An 18,049-nucleotide genomic window follows, 5' to 3' on the forward strand; every position below is an offset into this window, starting at 1 on the left:
TTTGTGCAAACATCCAGAAGATTGTTGCTCAAAGATGACTTTCTCATCTTTCTTGAGACTTTTAAACTTTAGTTCTGAAGTTCTATAATTGCAATTGTACAAACATTTGATTTATAATCATATGTGGCATAGTGGGAAAAATTATAGAAGTAAAACAATTTTATGCGTCGGCTTTATGTTTCATTTTGGTCTTTTGAGTGTTTGTTTTTCTTTTTGTAAACTCAAAACTCAAACTCCCTGCTATGAAAAGAGGAAGGAAAGATGAGGGTCTAGCTCTAGAATGGGAGAATCCATTCATGGGGATGGTCTTCTCTTCTGACTGATAGTCAAGGCCAGTGTTTCTCTTTTGCACCACATGGTACAACCCACATCAGTAGTGTGTAACCATTTGCAAACAATGTGGCACATGCAGAAAACATACTTATTGCAACAAAGCCTTTGGAATTTTGATTAAATGTAATAGTGTTTAAGCATCAGAGACATGTACTCTAATTTTCTTAGTTTGTTTCTTCTAATCCTCTGCTGGAAAAATCTTTTGTCTGATTATTTTTCCATCATCATTTTGGTATCTTCATGCTGTTAAACGTTTCCCTGCTGTTTGCATTTTAGATGGGAGTCCGAAAAGTGTTTCTAAAATACTGGCATGCTGACCAACTCAATGATTTGTGCCTACAGTTGCAGAGAAAAATTATAACCTGCCAAAAAGGTAACATTTATATGCCAACATTTCTGAACTTCTTTGAGTCGTGAAATGCAAAATCTTTTAGTGCATCCCTAAGTTTAAATGTCAATGGGGTCTGCACCCTAATGGCCACTGTATTCCATTCCTGGATGCTATCTTCAGGCAAATAGTTTTTGGGTGTTTAGGAAGCATCGTGGTTTAGTTTGCTATGCAACTGTCTCAAAATCAACATTTGCAGACATTGGTCATGTTTTAATTAGACATCCTTTTGTACAAAATTTTATATTGAATTTCCCTAAAGTACAGTTTGGAAGAGGGAATATACATCTCTTACTATTTATGCATCCATTACCCTGCAAATACTCAGGCTTTTAAATTCTTTCCAAAAGCACAGGATAGTGAGAATGTAACATTGTGCAGCAGGGAAAATGTCTCCCCTGGTATGTAGGTGCAGCTATGGCACCAAATTCCTGTGTCATTTCAGTAGCGCCACAGGGACACCAGAGTTTGGAGAACCGGAACAAGCCGATGAACCAAACACCATTTTCTGTAATTCTACATGTGCCTTGGAAAAAGTATTGACTTTTTTTTCCCTTTATGAAGTGACAGTAATATTTGGAGTGCTATCTTTGAAAGCAGATAGTATCTATTCATTTTAACTTTAGAAGAGATTCCATTTGGAATTGTTTTTTCTATCAAAATCCAAGTGACTATTGAAAATGGGTACATTTTTAAAAACATAACTATGCTTCACATAAGATGTACATGTGTAATAGATTTTTAATTTGCTTAATAGCTTATATATATATTTATATATATTATATATAATTTTATATATATATATATTCCTGAAAGAATAATAAAAGAGGGAGAAATGATCTATATGCTAGCTTTTAGTAAGATATAGTGAACTCAATTCTAATATATTTGAAACTGTTACTCTAACAAGGAAACCTAATAGGATCCCCAGATCACGTTTATTCTTCTCAAGCCTCTGTCCACTTTTTCTGTGGGATTCATTCAGGTATGCCCCTGTGTGAATCTCCAATGGGTCTTTTCATTTTCTGATAATAAAAAGTCACCTGTAATCCCAGTTACTCAGGAGGCTGAGGCAGGAGGATCCCTTGAGTCTAGGAGTTCAAGACCAGCCTGGGCAACATAGTGAGACCCCTATCTCTCAAAAAATTTCCCAAGCATGGTGGGACACAACAATAGTCCCAGTTACTCAGAAGACTGAAGTGAAGAATTCCTTGAGGTCAGGAGTTCCAGGCTGCAGTGAGCTTTTTCTACCACTGCACACCAACCTGGGTGCCAGAGTGAGATCCCACCTCTAAAAGAAAAAAAAAAAATCAAAATTAGAAAAAAATAAATAAAATAAGAAGCCCTGTTACATGCTAGTCCCTTGAACAGTCTCTGTTCAGATTTTAACACATCCAGCTCAAATAATGATCAAAATTCAGAACTTCATTCTAAGTTAAAACATCCTTCTTGGCTGTTGCAGGCCTGTCCCATCCTTACTGGACATGGGACTGATCCCTACCTACTCAGGTTGCCTCGGGGTCTCCCAGGGTTAATGAGGAGGGGAAGAAGTAAGGAGGTGTCTTCTGAGGAAGATAAAAAGTCTTCTGGCCGGGCGCGGTGGCTCAAGCCTGTAATCCCAGCACTTTGTGAGGCCGAGACGGGTGGATCACGAGGTCAGGAGATCGAGACCATCCTGGCTAACACGGTGAAACCCCGTCTCTACTAACAAGTACAAAAAACTAGCTGGGCGAGGTGGCAGGCGCCTGTAGTCCCAGCTACTCGGGAGGCTGAGGCAGGAGAATGGCTAAACCCGGGAGGCGGAGCTTGCAGTGAGCTGAGATCCGGCCACTGCACTCCAGCCTGGGCGACAGAGCGAGACTCCGTCTCAAAAAAATAAATAAATAAATAGATAAATAAATAAATAAAGTCTTCTAAAGATAAAAAGACCTGCTTCTGGCAAGTCTTCTGATGACACAGGTGTACTATGGCGCTGGTCTCCTCCAGCTGGGGCAGACTTCAACAGCTTTCCACATATTCCGGAGCACTTCAGGGACTTCCTTCTCTAACTGGCAACATCCTCCTTTGGCCGGTCATTTGCAACTCACCCCTCAACCCCTGGCACCTTGCAGACCCTCTGTTGGAGTCTCATTGTTCTCTCTGTACACGTTCTTTGTGAAAACCACATCCTTGTGAAAACTGCAGCCGTGGCCTCTGAGATATCACAATGCACAGTGGCTCCCAACCCCAAGGAGCCACATGCCAAGATCTCTGGGTGGCCTCCTGAAGCCACTTTCACCAGGCTGAGGCAAGGGGGAGTCTCGGACCAGAGAGGGCCAACTGCCACCTCTTGGTAAAGGAGGCATCTTCTTTCTAGTGTGTGATGACCTGGCCTTCTTAACGTCAACCTTCATCAGCGCAGGGGAGAGGGCAGGCCGCAGGTCTGTTTTGGATCTCCCCCTTGCAAGTCCTATTTGCACGTTTGGCCCTGCCCCAACCCACGTTTCCCTGGAACACCAGTGGTACCAACTTCACCAGGGATCTGGCTAGCAAAGCAATGCCTCAGGCCCCACCCAGGACCTATGGCATCCAGAGCTTTATCTGCAGCCTCAGCTGAAACTGGGACAGGGAGAGTCTCATTTAATATAATGCCAAAGACAGAACAGGGTATCACAAATTCTCCTGAAAACTTCCCTTAAATATAATAAGAAGAAGTTTTGCCCCATTAGAAATTTCTGTTCTATTTAACAAAGATTAAATTGCTGTACCCTATTGACCTGGAACAGAAAAGATGAACAGAACTGTAATTACTTGTTCACTTTTCGAAAGATAAAAATTAAGAATGGTCTTAAAAGGTCGGGTGCAGTGGCTCACGCCTGTAATCTCAGCACTTTGGGAGGCCGAGGCAGGCAAATCACCTGAAGTTAGGAGTTCAAGACCAGCCTGGCCAACAGGGTGAAACCCCGTCTCTACTAAAAATACAAAATGAGCCCGGTATGTTAGCGCATGCCTGTAATCCCAGCTACTCAGGAGGCTGAGGCAGGAGAATAGCTTGAACCCAGGAGGCAGAGGTTGTGGTGAGCCGAGATCATGCCATTGCACCACTCCAGCCTGGGCAACAAGAGTGAAACTCCATCTCAAAAAAAAAAAAAAAGTCTTAAAAAATGACATCAAGATAGAAACCATAATCTCATATTGCATAAGTGAAATAATGAATATGAGTATTTTTTAATTACAGGGTTTTAAATGCAAAGCATTAATTATTGATTTTTATTTTCATAGCTCTTAAAACAGTTCCCTCAATGCTTTTTGCTAATATTAAATTTACTAAAAATTTATATGATCTGGAACCATTTCCAGTTTTTTTTTTAAGAATTCTATGTTTTTCTTTAAAAATGTCCAGGGGAAAGAAAGCTGTAACTTTTAGTTTTAAATTTAATCATTTTAATTTGAAATTATTCCTACTAGAAGTTTTTTCTCTGACTGTATATGCGCATTTCATTCAGATGAAATTAAGATATGGCAGGTGTCTTAGCAGCAGTCTTCTGAATTTGTCTGAAAGACAATAAACATCAGCATCCATGAGTGGCAATTTTATTTTTACCAGTTGCCCCTTATTGAAGATATCAACATTTAGCAACTGGTGTAACATTTTTAAAGAATTTTAAAAGGCTAGTGGGATGAAGTGTGGGAAAATGAGGTCTTCTGGAGGCGGGACAATAGACTCCGGGTGAATGCGAATCCAGTGAATAGCTGTGCTGTAGTGGGAGGTCAGGAGAAGTCTGGCACATCCACATTAATCTTCTCTTTATTCCGAGAGATTAAACATCTTGAATATACTCACTTTCCCTCTTCCGAAAGCCAATGTCTCCCTTGTTTTGTTTTGTTTTGTTTTGTTTGTTTTTTTTGTTTTGTTTTGTTTTGTTTTAGTGTAACCAGAAAGAACAAGTGAACAGGCCAATTTCAAGCGTTCTGCCTTCTCACTCGAGGTGCCCATTGGTTCCTACTGCTCCACTTTATTCCACATTTTATCTTCCTGGAAATCTGATCGTACTGCTCTGCTTAACATTTTTCCTTTAGGTTACTTCAGAATGACTGTTTTACGGTTAACTTAATGCAACTGCATTCCAATATAACTAAACCTTCAGTAGTGCCATCGGAAAAAAAACGCTTTCAGCATTTCAGATATCCACATATTATTTTCCTCTTCAGCCATCATAGTAGAATGTTCTGTTCAACTTTCCACCAGCTACTCAAGTAAAGACATCAAAGTCAATATCATAGGTACCCCTCATATTTGTTATTTTATAACCATGGACTATTTTAAAGCACTTAATAATTTATAGGCTTCTTCCTTTCCCAAGGGCAAGAATAAAGTGGCTTTGCCACAGACATTGGCTTTCCTGAAATTATCCATCTTCTGTCATCTTAACCAACTCCTTATAATCCCAGAAACTTTTAAAATTGGGAGAGACAGAATCATAAAGTTTGAAAAGACTCTAATCAGAATTCCTCCACCTGCACTTGTCCACTTCACCCATGAGAAGGGGTCACTGTGCTGGCCTTGTACACACTCAGGGCCTGGGAAGCAGCTCTTTCATGAGCCAGCCTGATCCACTTCCACCCTGTGCTGATGGTTAGGAAGTTCTTTCTAACACTGATTGCAAATAGGCTTCCCTGTGACTGTCTTGGTTGGTGATCTGCCCCTTGAAGAGTTAGAGATTAGGTCTGTGCAACTGCAGGCTAAGGAAATGTAATTTCACCTCCTAAGCTTGGGGACATATGAACCGTGGCTCTACTATTCTTTGGTTGTGTTGACCTGGAGGAACTTTCTTAGTTTCACTAAGAGAAGCGCCATTGTGTCTGAAATTGAGGTAGTGGTATGTTTTGTCATTGAGTTTCAGAATTGAATGAGGTAATAGAGTGTCTTACACACAGAGGTCCCTTTAAATGGTGGTCTTTTGTTTTTAATTCTTGTATTTGTTACTGACATATTGATTTCAAAGCATTTTCACTCATTTCCCCCAATTTTTACACATTTTTCTAGCCGTCCTCTCCCAGAGAGCAGGATAGATTCCTGTATTTATATAGTCATTTTCCAGAGTCTTAAATATAGTGTTAATTTCTCTTAAGAATTAAATCATAACCTTAGAAACAATATATGCATGATATTTCCAAAGACAAACCCCATAAGCCTTAGGTGTTTATGTAATAATGTGATGTAATGAAAGATGATTCGTGCATCCCAAAAGGCTGCAGTTGGAGGCATACCCCAAAATTCTGTGTCATTTGGACCTAGTTCTTTCCCATCGATTTAACTCCAGTCCATCAGTGTCCAGCTTGTGTCACCAAAAACAGTGTGGAGGCCTTTATCATCAGTATTGCCTGCAAGATCTCATTCAGGTCAAAGTGCTTTGCCTTTAGTGTTATCACTGCTGATTTAGATAAATTCTTATTCTGGGTTAAATGTATCTTATTTTATAACTGCTCAGAGATAAGTATATTGTGATTTTTGTTTGTGCATGTCTGAGTTTTTCACTTTTCCTCCGTTTACTGACCCATGATTCTTCTATAAAAGTTATCAGAGGATTTTTAGCACGCCAGCACCTGCTTCAGAAAATAAGCATCAGACAACAAGAGGTGACTTCTATCAATAGCTTTCTGCAGAACACAGAGGACATGGGGCTGAAAACCTATGATGCCCTAGTCATTCAGAATGCTTCAGACATTGCCCGGGAAAATGACCGGCTCCGTAGTGAAATGAACGCTCCCTACCATAAAGAGAAGTTAGAGGTCAGGAACACGCAAGAGGAAGGAAGCAAAAGGTAAAGGCAGAGAGCATGCAACTTTAATTACCTTTGTGATTGATTCAATGGAGTCATGAAAATTCATATAGCCCTTAATGCAGAGTTCGATCAAATAATATGACAGGAGTTACAGGAACAGGTGTGCATGGTTTGTTATTTGAAACAGCAGCAGTCTAAAAAGATGCTTTCCTGTGCTGTCTTCTCATGAGTTCGAGGCTGCTGCGTTCCTTCATTCGTATGTGATGACGACTGCCTCACTTGCCATGCTTGTGTCACTTAACTACCTCAAGCACATTCTAGTTCTAAAGCATTTACTGTTTCTGTATTAGCAAAACTATATAGCTTGGGGGTTGACATTTTTACACAAGTGTTACGGACATAAGGCTGGCTTATAGAAACTTGTGGAAATCTGACCCAAAAAATGGAGATACCACTCTGAAAACACGAAAGAAAGTGAACTCGATAGATTGTAAGTGTATTATATATCCCTGTGTAAACTGTCACATTTCTCTTTTCCAATAAAGCAAGCTTTGGGGAAAGCTTTTTATTAAAAAGTTCACTTTAGATGCTTAGCTTAAAACAGAAACATGAAGACCACCTGGTCCTTCTCCATTTGATCATTCTCCTCTCTCTGAGAACGATGAAGACACTCGTGAACCACAACACCCCTAAGAGGGAGAGCAAGGAGTTCCTTCCTTTGGACCTTAATTCATCGTCAGGGAGATGTTTATTTTGCTATAGAAACTTGGTAATATCTTGTAGTTTCTCACTGAAAATGACTCTCCTTTCCCATTTCTGCTGATGTCAATTTTTTTTTATTAAAGTGGAAATGGCAATGTGTATCTTGTTAATTAGCTTCAGATATCTCAGTGATTAAATACTGAAAAAAATCCCCTTTGTACACACACACACAAAAAAAAAAAAGACTGTAATTAAACATTACAGGAAAAACAAATTATCCACTGAGTGCCACGCTTTCATCTTCAGCTATTTCATTTTCTACATGGGCGGCTGGCTCTGCCTTGTGGTAGATTCTAGCCCTGTTGGTGTTCTGCCACAGAAAGATATAATTATAAAAACAAATGCTTGGAAACTCCTTGTAGAGTGAATGCATTGGCATCTTGCTAGCACATGATTACGTTGACATGTGAAGCCAGAAGAAATTTTTTTTAAACAAGATAACTATTAATTTTATATGACTTCCAAAATAATATTTATTATTTTCTCTGCTGGAACTAAACGGCCACCCCAATTTCTCAATTTGATTATGTATGTATTTTCCTGATACAAAATTAAGTGAAGAAGTATTTCTCTGTTTATTTATTGGATACCAGCAGTTTCCTTGGCACTGGCCAACCATACAGAGTCAAGGAGGAGAAATAACAGCTCTGCACATAATTAAATAATTTCTGGTAGAATTTAAATGGCAGGAAAGAGAGTGACGGGGAGAAAGAGAACACTGAAATGTAAATTTCTGAGAGTTTTAAGTGGAGTCTCTCCTCCTCTTGCGAGGGGAAATGGTGATGAACTCCCAGTATTTGATGCATCAGTAACTCTCTATTAAGATGGATTTGCCAGAAATTATCATTCAGATTGAAATTCTGGTTTTTTGATTTGCTTAATAATCAGAGTGTGAAGAACTCATTCAGCCAGTGCCTGATGGAAAATGCGAAGCCCCTTAAGTAGTGTTGCGTTTGTGTGAGAATGTTTAAAAAGTAATCATGATGGATATCCCGCGGGCTCATGTGCTTTTCATCACAAAGCCCGAGCCAGAGGACGGGTGGCCTTCTCTGGACCAACTGGTCACCAGAGGGCTGCACACGTCCTCCAGCCACAGCAGGAAGGGCTGCTTGCCAAAAAGCCGTCATTATGTCTGCTTGAGCAGGTTCCTTGTTACCGGAATAATGCATCTGGGCCTCTCTGGCGTGGTGCTGTTTGTGTTTTGTTTCCCCCTAAGAACCGAAGACAAGAGTGGACCCAGGCATTTCCACCCCAGCTCCATGTCAGTCTGCATGGCCGTGGATGGCCTGGGCCAGTGCCTCGCTGGCCCGTCCATCTGGTCTCCTTCGCTGCACTCGGTGTTCAGCATGGATGACAACAGCAGCCTCCCATCTCCACGGAAACAGCCTCCGCCCAAGCCAAAGAGGGACCCCAACACCCGACTGAGTGCTTCCTATGAGGCTGTGAGCGCCTGTCTCTCTGCGGCCAGGGAAGCAGCCAACGAAGGTCAGCCCTGGGGAGGGAGCCAGCCTCGTGTTCCGGGCTCGTGAATGCCCTGACTTCGCCTTGGGGCGCCCATGGCAGTATGTGGCCCTAATGTATTCTTAATAGAAATAAATCCAATTGTTGGCTTGCCAGCAGCTCTTAATCATTAAATATAAATAATATTTATTCAAATCTCTAAGCCTCTTAGGGAAAAGCTACTTACATGGCATTTCCTTAACTCCCATCCCCACCCCTGCCTCCAAAGAGCAGCATCAAATCAATTCAGAAAGTCAGCAGCTATTCCTTGTAAAGGTTCACCAGTTAGAAAGTCAAGAAAATGCATCGGGCATTCCAGTTATCACAATCTAATAAAAAATTAAGACTGCTTCATCACATGGTAAGTGAAATTATTTACCCAGAGGAGAGTCATCGTGCAGGAGAATACTGTTAGGAAAACTTTTGAGACTAGATTATAAAAGTTTCTGCATCCATTGTCTAGAAACAGGGATGCTCAAAAGGGAACATTGCAGTTTTTCTCAGCCAGATCTCATAGATCAGTAATGAGACAATTACTGTTTAATTATTAATTTTAAGAATTGCGAAAAATAAAGGAAGTGCTTCTTAGCGGAACACTTAGAATTTAACAGATTTTATTGATCACCCGCTATGCATCAGGCTCTATTCTAGGCATGTCTATATCTTTCTTCATGGAGTTTACATTCTAGTGTGGCAAAACAGATGGTAAACACAGTGAAAGAGTAAATACTTTAGAAGTGGATTGTTGCTGCTGAGAGAAATAAATAGACCCAGGATAGTAGTATAGGGTGGAACAGGGGTTGAGATTCTAAATGAAACAGCTGGGTAGAACTCACTAGAAAATAATATCTGAACATAGGATGAAACACAGTTCCTTCCGTAAATAAATAACCCCAAATACAAAAACACAGCAAATCCATAAGCTCAATGTTGGGATGACTGACAAGAAGGTGGTAGGAAGACATGGGACAGAGGCCTGAAGCAGTAAGTCCATCCTAGCCAAATTCTTTTTATTTTTTTCAAATTTATTTTTAATTGACATAAAATTATATGTTTTTGTCATGAACAACATGTTGTTTTGAAGTATATGTACATTGTGGAATGGTTAAATCTAGCGAATTAACAAATCCATGCCTCACACAGCCATCATTTCTGTGTTAAGAGCACTTAATGTCCATTTTTGGAGACGGGAGTTTTGCTCTTGTTGCTCAGGCTGGAGTGCAATGGTGTAATCTCAGCTCACTGCAACCTCCACCTCCGGGGTTCAAGTGATTCTTCTGCCTCAGCCTCCCTCAGTACCTGGGACTACAGGTGCCTGCCACCACACCTGGCTAATTTTTGTATTTTTAGTAGAGACTGGGTCTCACCATGTTGACCGGGCTGGTCTCAAACTCCTGACCTCTAGTGATCTGCCTGCCTTGGCCTCCCAAAGTGCTGAGATTACAGACATGAGCCACTGTGCCAGGCCTTTTCCTTTCTTTTTTTTTTTTTTTTTTTTTTTTAAGCATTTTTTAAGAATACAATGTATTGTCATTAACTATTGTCGCCATGCTGTACACTCTTCAAAGTGCTTTTTATTAGTGGCATTAAAGAAGAATAGATCTTTAGGATATTTTTTACTTACAAAATGTTACTGTCTTAGTGTATGAGCCATGTATCAACAATACTCAGATCAAAGTAGAGGAGAAATTCCTAAAGACTTTGGGGAGGAGAGTCCAAATTTGTGTCTTTAGAGTCCTGGTTTGATAAGCACAATAAGAAAAGCTGTAAAATGACATTAGATGAGATCATCCCAAGGAAAGTCTTCAAAGTGGACATCGATGTGGGCTTAGATGTAAATTAGAACAGGACCTCCAAAGATATGAGACATTCTCCCCCAGTGCCACATACACCAGGAGAAGCCCACGATCTGAGGGAGCCACCAGCACCCTCCCTGAGAAAGTGGGGAGCATCTCATCGCCACTGTTCCAACTTCAGGCCTCCATTTTAGATTTGCGGCCCGTATCTCAAAAAGATGTAAATTAGAGTAACAAGAAAGATTTTTGGCAGCTTGTGTGAGGAAGATGGTATCTAAGATGCTAAGACCTGTGAGATGGAGAGGGTGGGAAATTAAGACTCCAGATAGTATCAGACATTGAAAAAACAGTCATGAAATGTGATGGAAAATTGCAGCAAATGCAGAATGGAGCCCCATCCAAGCTTGAACCCTGCAAACAGGCTCTAGAAATTTGCATAAAGAAGCCTCAGAATACCTTGTAACATCTAGGAAAAGCTAAAGGTTTGTGTGCACCTTAAAAGACCACTGCCCTGGAGTAATGGGGGGGCCACTTTGTCACATGTTATGAAAGGAGATCAAATAGTGAGGAAGAAGCTGAGCTCAGAGAGCACTCTCATATGGGCAGCAAAAACAAAGAGTCAATTAAAATAAAGGTTACTCAGGAACGACAGGAGATACACACACAAGCACACACACACACACGCGCACACACATGCGCACACGCATGCACACGCACACACGCACGCACACGCACGCTCACACGCATGCACGCACGCACACACGCACACACATGCACACACACACATGCACAAAAGCAAAGTGACCCCGAAAAAGATTAATAAAGAGGACAGCATAATAACTCTTAAATTCCTTATTACATGCTATCAAAATACATCATGTGATAGCATTAGGCATGCAAGATATTTATGTAAAATTTAGTTTCTTGGATCCTAATTTTGTCAGATATGTGATTATAAGGTACTTAGAGATGCGTTTTGTCCACTGTGTCCCACCCTGGTGAGCAGACCTTTCAGAAGCTTGTCAAAGGGCAAGTGTATACATGGTTTCCTTTTTACCATCTACATTATCTGTTCTTTCTTACAATACATTAATTCTTCATGCTGGTTACTTTACAACCGCCACCACAAAAAGAAAGTCTTTGATCTCCTGCAACTAGAGATGTATTTTTGCATTCTGGCATGCGCTCTCAATACCGTATATTTTTAAGAATAAGACAATTAAACAGCTTAATCTGCTCAAGCATGCTTGCTGATTAGTTTTTACAGCATTAGGGAGTCAGAGAAGGCCAGTGCAGGAGCTTAGCCACCCAGTCTGTCAGTGGTCTGGGTTTCTAATCCATGATTGCAAAGGTAGCTCCACCCACATGTGATAAGCCAGCTGTCAGACGGGGTTCTGGTCCCTTCTGTGCCCTTATGTCAGGAGCTGAAGGTGGTTGAGTTAAGACAGTGATGAAATTGATCCTAGCGTCTTAGACATCTCCCTCAGTCCAACACAATCCGAGTATCATCTAAGTCTTTGTTGTTCAATGCAGTAGTCACTAGGCACATGTGGCCAATTAAGTTTAAAGTAAATAAAATTAAATACAATTTTAAATGTCATTCCTCCATCATCAGTCACTTCCCAGGTACGCAGTAGCCACAGGTGTAGAACTTTTCCATCATCACAGAAGCTTCTGTTAGACAACCCTGATTCTAAATGCTTCGTGTGTCTACCAAGTGGTGATCCTGAATTTTTTTACACCTAGTAACGTCACAAAATTATTCTCCTTTCTGTCAAAAGATAGGAAGAAAATTTGATCACTATTCTAAAATGCTTGGTGAACCTTGGTTTCACAGGATTGAGGACTGCAGCTGAAGTTGGTTTTGTACCTGAGCCATCCTTTTTGGCATGTTAAAAAATCAAGTTCAAGTTCTTTTCCTTTACAAATAAAGCTGTGAATCAGTTCAGATGGTTATAGAGTGAAAGGAGATCTGATTGGAGACCAAGGGCCAAGGATTGTAGGGTGACCAGCCCCAAGGTCACTTTAAAGTTGTCTTTGTGTTGATCCTTGTTCTTATTAGCACATGTCTTTCCTGGTAGGTCCTCACCCAATAAAAATGGTTGTGGTGAAGGAAAACAGGATAGAGAACAATTTTTTTTTTTCTCATTTCCTTTGTACCTCAAAAGCATGAAACAATTTTGCAGGCCAATAAATGTTAACACTTCTTTGCAAACTATTAGCAAGCTAGAGACAACTATTTAAAAGTACCATGTTTTTATTAGGTCGGTGCAAAAGGAATTGCGGTTTTGGCCATTGAATAAAAGCCTGCAGTTGCTCTTTGCAAATAGTGTCTAGGAAAGGAAAGATAGGGCCTCGTTTTCACTTCCTCTTGGCCGGGGCCTCCCAGCTGGAGTGCTGCTCTGCAGAGTTCATTCCTCACACACCGGGTGCAGCCTTTCTCCCAAAGACGGTTAACATTCTCTCGAATTGTCTCCTGACCGAAGTTAAATATAAGCCTGCATTTCATGCGTGTGACTTTGAAGAAGTGACTCAGTCTTTCCAAGCCCATGTATATCAAGGAGCAGCAACAGCAGAAGCACGGCAGTGGCTATTTCTGGGGAGTTAGGAAGCAAAGGTCTGTAAAGCCTCATTGCCCAGGACATAGCAAGTGCTGAGCAAAGTTACATGCATTTAGCTTTGTTGTTAATGAAGCCTCTGACAGTCAGTTTCCTCATTTGTGAAATGGATACTAAATTCTAAAATGTGGGACTTGCAGTTAAGTCATGATGTCAGTGGTGCTGTGCCTGGCTTGGAGTGACCGTTGCTCAAGGTGAAATTGCAGAAGCAAGCTTTTCTCAGGCAGCTCTAGTCCTCACTGTTCACCATTCTATGTGGACACTTCCACACTCACCCTCCCTTCAGACTCCAACTGTCTCCTCCTCGGAAATTATACCTTAATGAACCTATAACTTTTTTTTTCAAAAATTGCTGTACAACTCCATTCTCCGCAAAACGCAGTTTACATGTGTAGACACAAATCATGATTCAGCTCTGTGGCTTAATTTGGAAATAACTTTATTTCTTTTCTTTACTCTCTTCTTTCTGTCTTCATTCTAGAACAACATGTGTCACATAGTAAGCACTCAACAAATACTTATCAAGTGAATACATGTTACAGAAATCTATTTCTCTACACTCTTCATTAAAAGAGAATGTGCTTCCTATCAGTATATCAGAGGGAGCACAATTTGCCAAGGTTCGAGAAGTACCCTTGAAATGTGTCAAGGCTGGATTTGTCCACATAGTTTTAACAGAAGCCCTTAAAAAAATTTTTTTTTTCTATTACCTGAAAATGGACAGAAATTAGGTCTTCTGTGAACGCTCTTTGGAGAAATGTGTTGCTGGGGATAACAGAACACAATTGCACAGTTCACCACCTATGTCGCAGTTGTACATTCAACAAATAGTAATTAAGTGTCTTCCATGAGCCTGGCTTCTCTCTAAGGACCTGACAGACCAGGTGGGGAGATAAGTGGTCAAACAGATTACAGGGGAAGCACAGCCACAGCACTGAGGGTGTGATAGGTGCACACCGGGCCACAGAGTACCTTGCCCTCCGTGGAAACTGCGAAAGGCTCAGGAAGGGCATGTCAACAGCATCAAGTGCAGTCGGGAGGGTAAAGATGGGGGCAGGGAAGGCAATGATATTGCCTGAACTGCTCCTCCCACCAAGAAAGAAAAGTTATAACAAGGTTGCGACATATGACTGCTCAGTAGAAGCCCTTTCTGTCCAATTTGCAACTGATTGTAAATCCATCCTATATCCACTGATGTATGCAGCCTGAGCAGTCAGCTAGCAGGCACTTAATTAAGCATCTTTTATGTCCTAGGTCCTGTGCTCTGTGCTATGTTTGCTTCTGCTCTGAAACTCAGCACAATCACACTAGAAGTGCTGGAAAATGGAGGAGAGTCACATATGCAGACACTATTTATTTTGGATGAACAAGCATCTCATTCCTCCTTTTTCTCACAGATTAACTATGCAGGTATTTTGTTTTTGTGAGAATGGGACCAAATAACTTATGCACAGAAGATGACTTAAAAGTCACTGACATGCCTTTGCAAAAATACCAAAAGGAAAATGTTTTGTAGGAGAAAATGTAGATCTCCTAACATGACACACATGTCCGTATCATTCTCCAGCAGTTCAGACGAGAGGCAACTTTATGATGTAATAAGATGGCTTCAGAATGTAGAGTCTGACTCCTAAGCTACCGTTAGGATCCCAGAACTTGCCCTAAAAGTATTCTGTGATCGTGAACTGTCTTCCCTACTCCATTTCATTGACTTTATCAAGGAGTTGCAAATGTTTTATACATCAATATTAGGACAAAAAATTAAGAAAACTGTTGATGTAAATTCATTTTTAATAACCCTCTAACCAGTATTTGCAAATGAACTTTTAGCATGTGTACACGTGCACATGCATCCAGAAGTAGCCACAAACCAAATTAGACTTTAATTTGTTAACTGTGGTTTTCTAATTTTAGTTTATAAAGAATGACTACTTCCAGTTCTGACCCCCCAGAGGTTCCATTTTAACCGTTATGGAGTAGAACAGGATAATGCACTCTAGTGATCTGATGTTACTGAACCCCAGACCACACTTTAAGGAACAGTTCTGTCTCTCACAGTAAGTTTCTGGTTGTGTAGCGGTGATAATGTCGGTCATGATGGATACTTAGTGATGTTTACGATGTGCAGGCATTAAGCTAAGTATCTTTCATCTGTAGAATGGTCCTACCTAGTAGGACTGTCATCATGACCCTATGTAGAGAAGGGTATTAAGTCACTGAGCAGTGGTGTAACTTGTCCCATGTCACATAGGCAAGCTTTGGACCCTTGAGTCAGGTTCTCAACAACCTCTCAACAAACATGCTACTTTTATTTATAATTGTTTAATGCAAAAAGGCTCTTCACCACATCTGAAGCAAACTTTCAGGGAATACTATAGCAGTTACGTGTGGTCACATAGCAACCCACCCAGAAATTAGATTTATATACTGTAGTGATTGTTTTACTACCCCTCTCAGGCTCTGGGTGTCAACAGAGATCACTGAGGCAGTTGTCATACGCGGTCCTTCATGCAGCAAGGTGGCTGGAATCATCTGAAAGCCGGTCACAGGCATGTCTGGTGCCTCAGCCATCTGAGGAGAGCGACTCCTTGGGTGTCTCTCTCTATGTGATCTCTCTGCATTGCTTGGGCAGCATGACAGCTTCAGGGTATCCAACTTCTTTCACGGAGAGTCAGTGCTTCGGGGGCATGTGCTTTGGGAGAGAGAAAGCGGTAGATGCAGCCTCGCTTTGAGGGAGCCAGCGTGGGAGGTGAGCAAACTCCCTTCTGCCACGTTCCTTTAATCACCTCAGTCCCAAACACCCATCCAGGTTTAGGAAAGGAGAAATAGATTCTACCTCTGGAAAGGATATACTGTGGTGGCCAAGGTGTTGGAAAGTACCATCTGTGTCAGTCCACCCTCTGGACAAAACAATTTGTATCGCTCTCTCATACAAACTATACTCACCCCTTCCCCAGACTCCCCAAAGCCTCCTGCAGCATCACATCTGGCTCAGGTTCAAGGGCCAGATCGCATCATCTAAATCAGATCCCGGTGTGCCAGTGCCTCTGGTACGATTCCTGTGAGAGACAGCGCCTCAAGTGTGTCCTCTTCCATCTGAAGACTTAATGACCAAAAAGACAAGTTGCCGGATCCCCCACACAACCAAAATACACTGGAGGGACAGGCAGAGAATAACTGTGATGCACGCTTCTGTTCAGACACGGGAGGGAGATCAGGTGACACACAGTGGTCATCGGTGGGTGGCAGTTGTGAACAAGAGCTGAATACATGTTGCTTGTGCCTTCATGATTTAGTCCAGTTTGCAGACTGGAAATAATTTTCCATAGCTCTTAGCTCTGTGTTCTGGAATCTTGGCACCCCCCCTTTTTGACTAATAATTCCCAATCCACAAGAGGTGATTTATGTTTGGGAGTATGGTAGTTTTCTCAGCCTGCTTCTTCCTGATCAGGCTTGTGTTATTGCTGTTGTTTAGAGGTGAGGTCTTGCTATGTTGTCCAAGCTGGAATGCGGTGGCTATTCACAGGTATGAGCATAGCGCACGGCAGCCTTGAACTCCTAGCCTGAAGGGATCCTCCTGCTCAGCTTCTGGGGTAGTTGGGACTGCAGGCTCACATTGCACCTGGCCAATATTTTGAGAAACCAAAGTTTCTTCGTCTTTGTGTGCACACTGCTCCTTTCAGTGTAAACTGATAAATTCATTTTAAAGCTTTGTGACTTTCTTGTGAATCAATTCATAATCCACCTTATGAGTGAAAAGCCACATCCACAAATCTTTTTGATGGATGTTGCTGATGTTACTGAACCCCAGTAACTGGGGAAGCTCACTGAGTATTTCTGTGGGTCAATGCCCTTGATATTCTTAGACCTGTGGTTTTGCTTCCTTGAAAAGCCCTATGAAGCCCCTCCTTGGATTTTTCTGGGTACTTCTTGAAGGGTCTCTTCAGTGTGTGCTTGACTTCATCTTTAGATCATGTTTTTCTGAAAATTCGCTGAATTTTATTTCTACTTAGAAGTCATTTCCTCCCTCCCTCCCTCCCTTTCCTTCCTTCCTTCCCTCCTTCGTCCTTCCTTCCTTCCCTCCTTCCTTCCTTCCTTCCCTCCCTCCCTCCCTTGCCTTCCCTTCCCTTCCCTCCCTCCCTCCCTCCCTTCCTTCCTTCCTTCCTTCCTTCCTTCCTTCCTTCCTTCCTTCCTTCCTTCATTCTTTTATTATTTTTGAGATGGAGTCTCACTCTGTTGCCCAGGCTAGAATGCAGTGGTACAATCTTGGTTCTCTGCAACCTCCACCTCCCAGTTTCAAGTGATTCTCCTGCCTCAACCTCCCAAGTAGCTGAGACTACAGGCGTGTGCCACCATACCCGGCTAATTTGTGTATTTTTAGTAGAGAACAGTTTTCACCATATTGGGCAGGCTGGTCTTGAACTCCTGACCTTGTGATCTGCCCACCTCGGCCTCCCAAAGTGTTGGGATTACAGGCATGAGTCACCACACCTGGCTGGAAGTCATTTCTTAGCATTCAAATTATTTGCCATCTGAAGAGCCTGGCAGTGAGAACCATTTTATTTTTAAACTCAGAAGGTTCTTGTTCCTTTATAGTGAATAGTTCTTTCTTTACTTTATCTCTGTATTCTCATGATTTACTCTAGGCAGCTAGAAGAATCCAGGAGGCAACTTTAATACTGCCTGGAAATCTCCTTAGCTACATCACCCTGTTCATCTTCTGTTTTCTGTTTTCCACATGACTGCAGGTGAAATAGTATTGGTAAACTTAACACTGTGGCTAAAATGTTCTGTTCCCTCCAGCTTCCAACATCTTCCTCACTGTTCTTTAGGCCTCATCAAGAGCTTTCTTGAGGCCACCACGCTTCCCCTCATGGTCCCTTCAAA

The 18,049-nt window shown here is 41.6% G+C and overlaps 1 protein-coding gene across 2 annotated transcripts in view; it reads left to right on the forward strand.

The window, feature by feature from the left end:
- MYO16 (myosin XVI) overlaps window positions 1-18,049 on the forward strand; it is a 615,551-nt gene that overhangs the window by 524,506 nt on the left and 72,996 nt on the right. For both annotated transcript variants that reach the window (XM_050766698.1, XM_050766697.1), the window contains 3 exons: window positions 610-706; window positions 6,279-6,525; window positions 8,465-8,733. In XM_050766698.1, coding sequence (XP_050622655.1) covers window positions 610-706; window positions 6,279-6,525; window positions 8,465-8,733 — 613 coding nt within the window. The remainder of the gene's footprint in view (window positions 1-609; window positions 707-6,278; window positions 6,526-8,464; window positions 8,734-18,049) is intronic.

This window comes from Macaca thibetana, chromosome 17 (genome assembly GCF_024542745.1).
Source record: "Macaca thibetana thibetana isolate TM-01 chromosome 17, ASM2454274v1, whole genome shotgun sequence".
NCBI lineage: Eukaryota > Metazoa > Chordata > Mammalia > Primates > Cercopithecidae > Macaca > Macaca thibetana.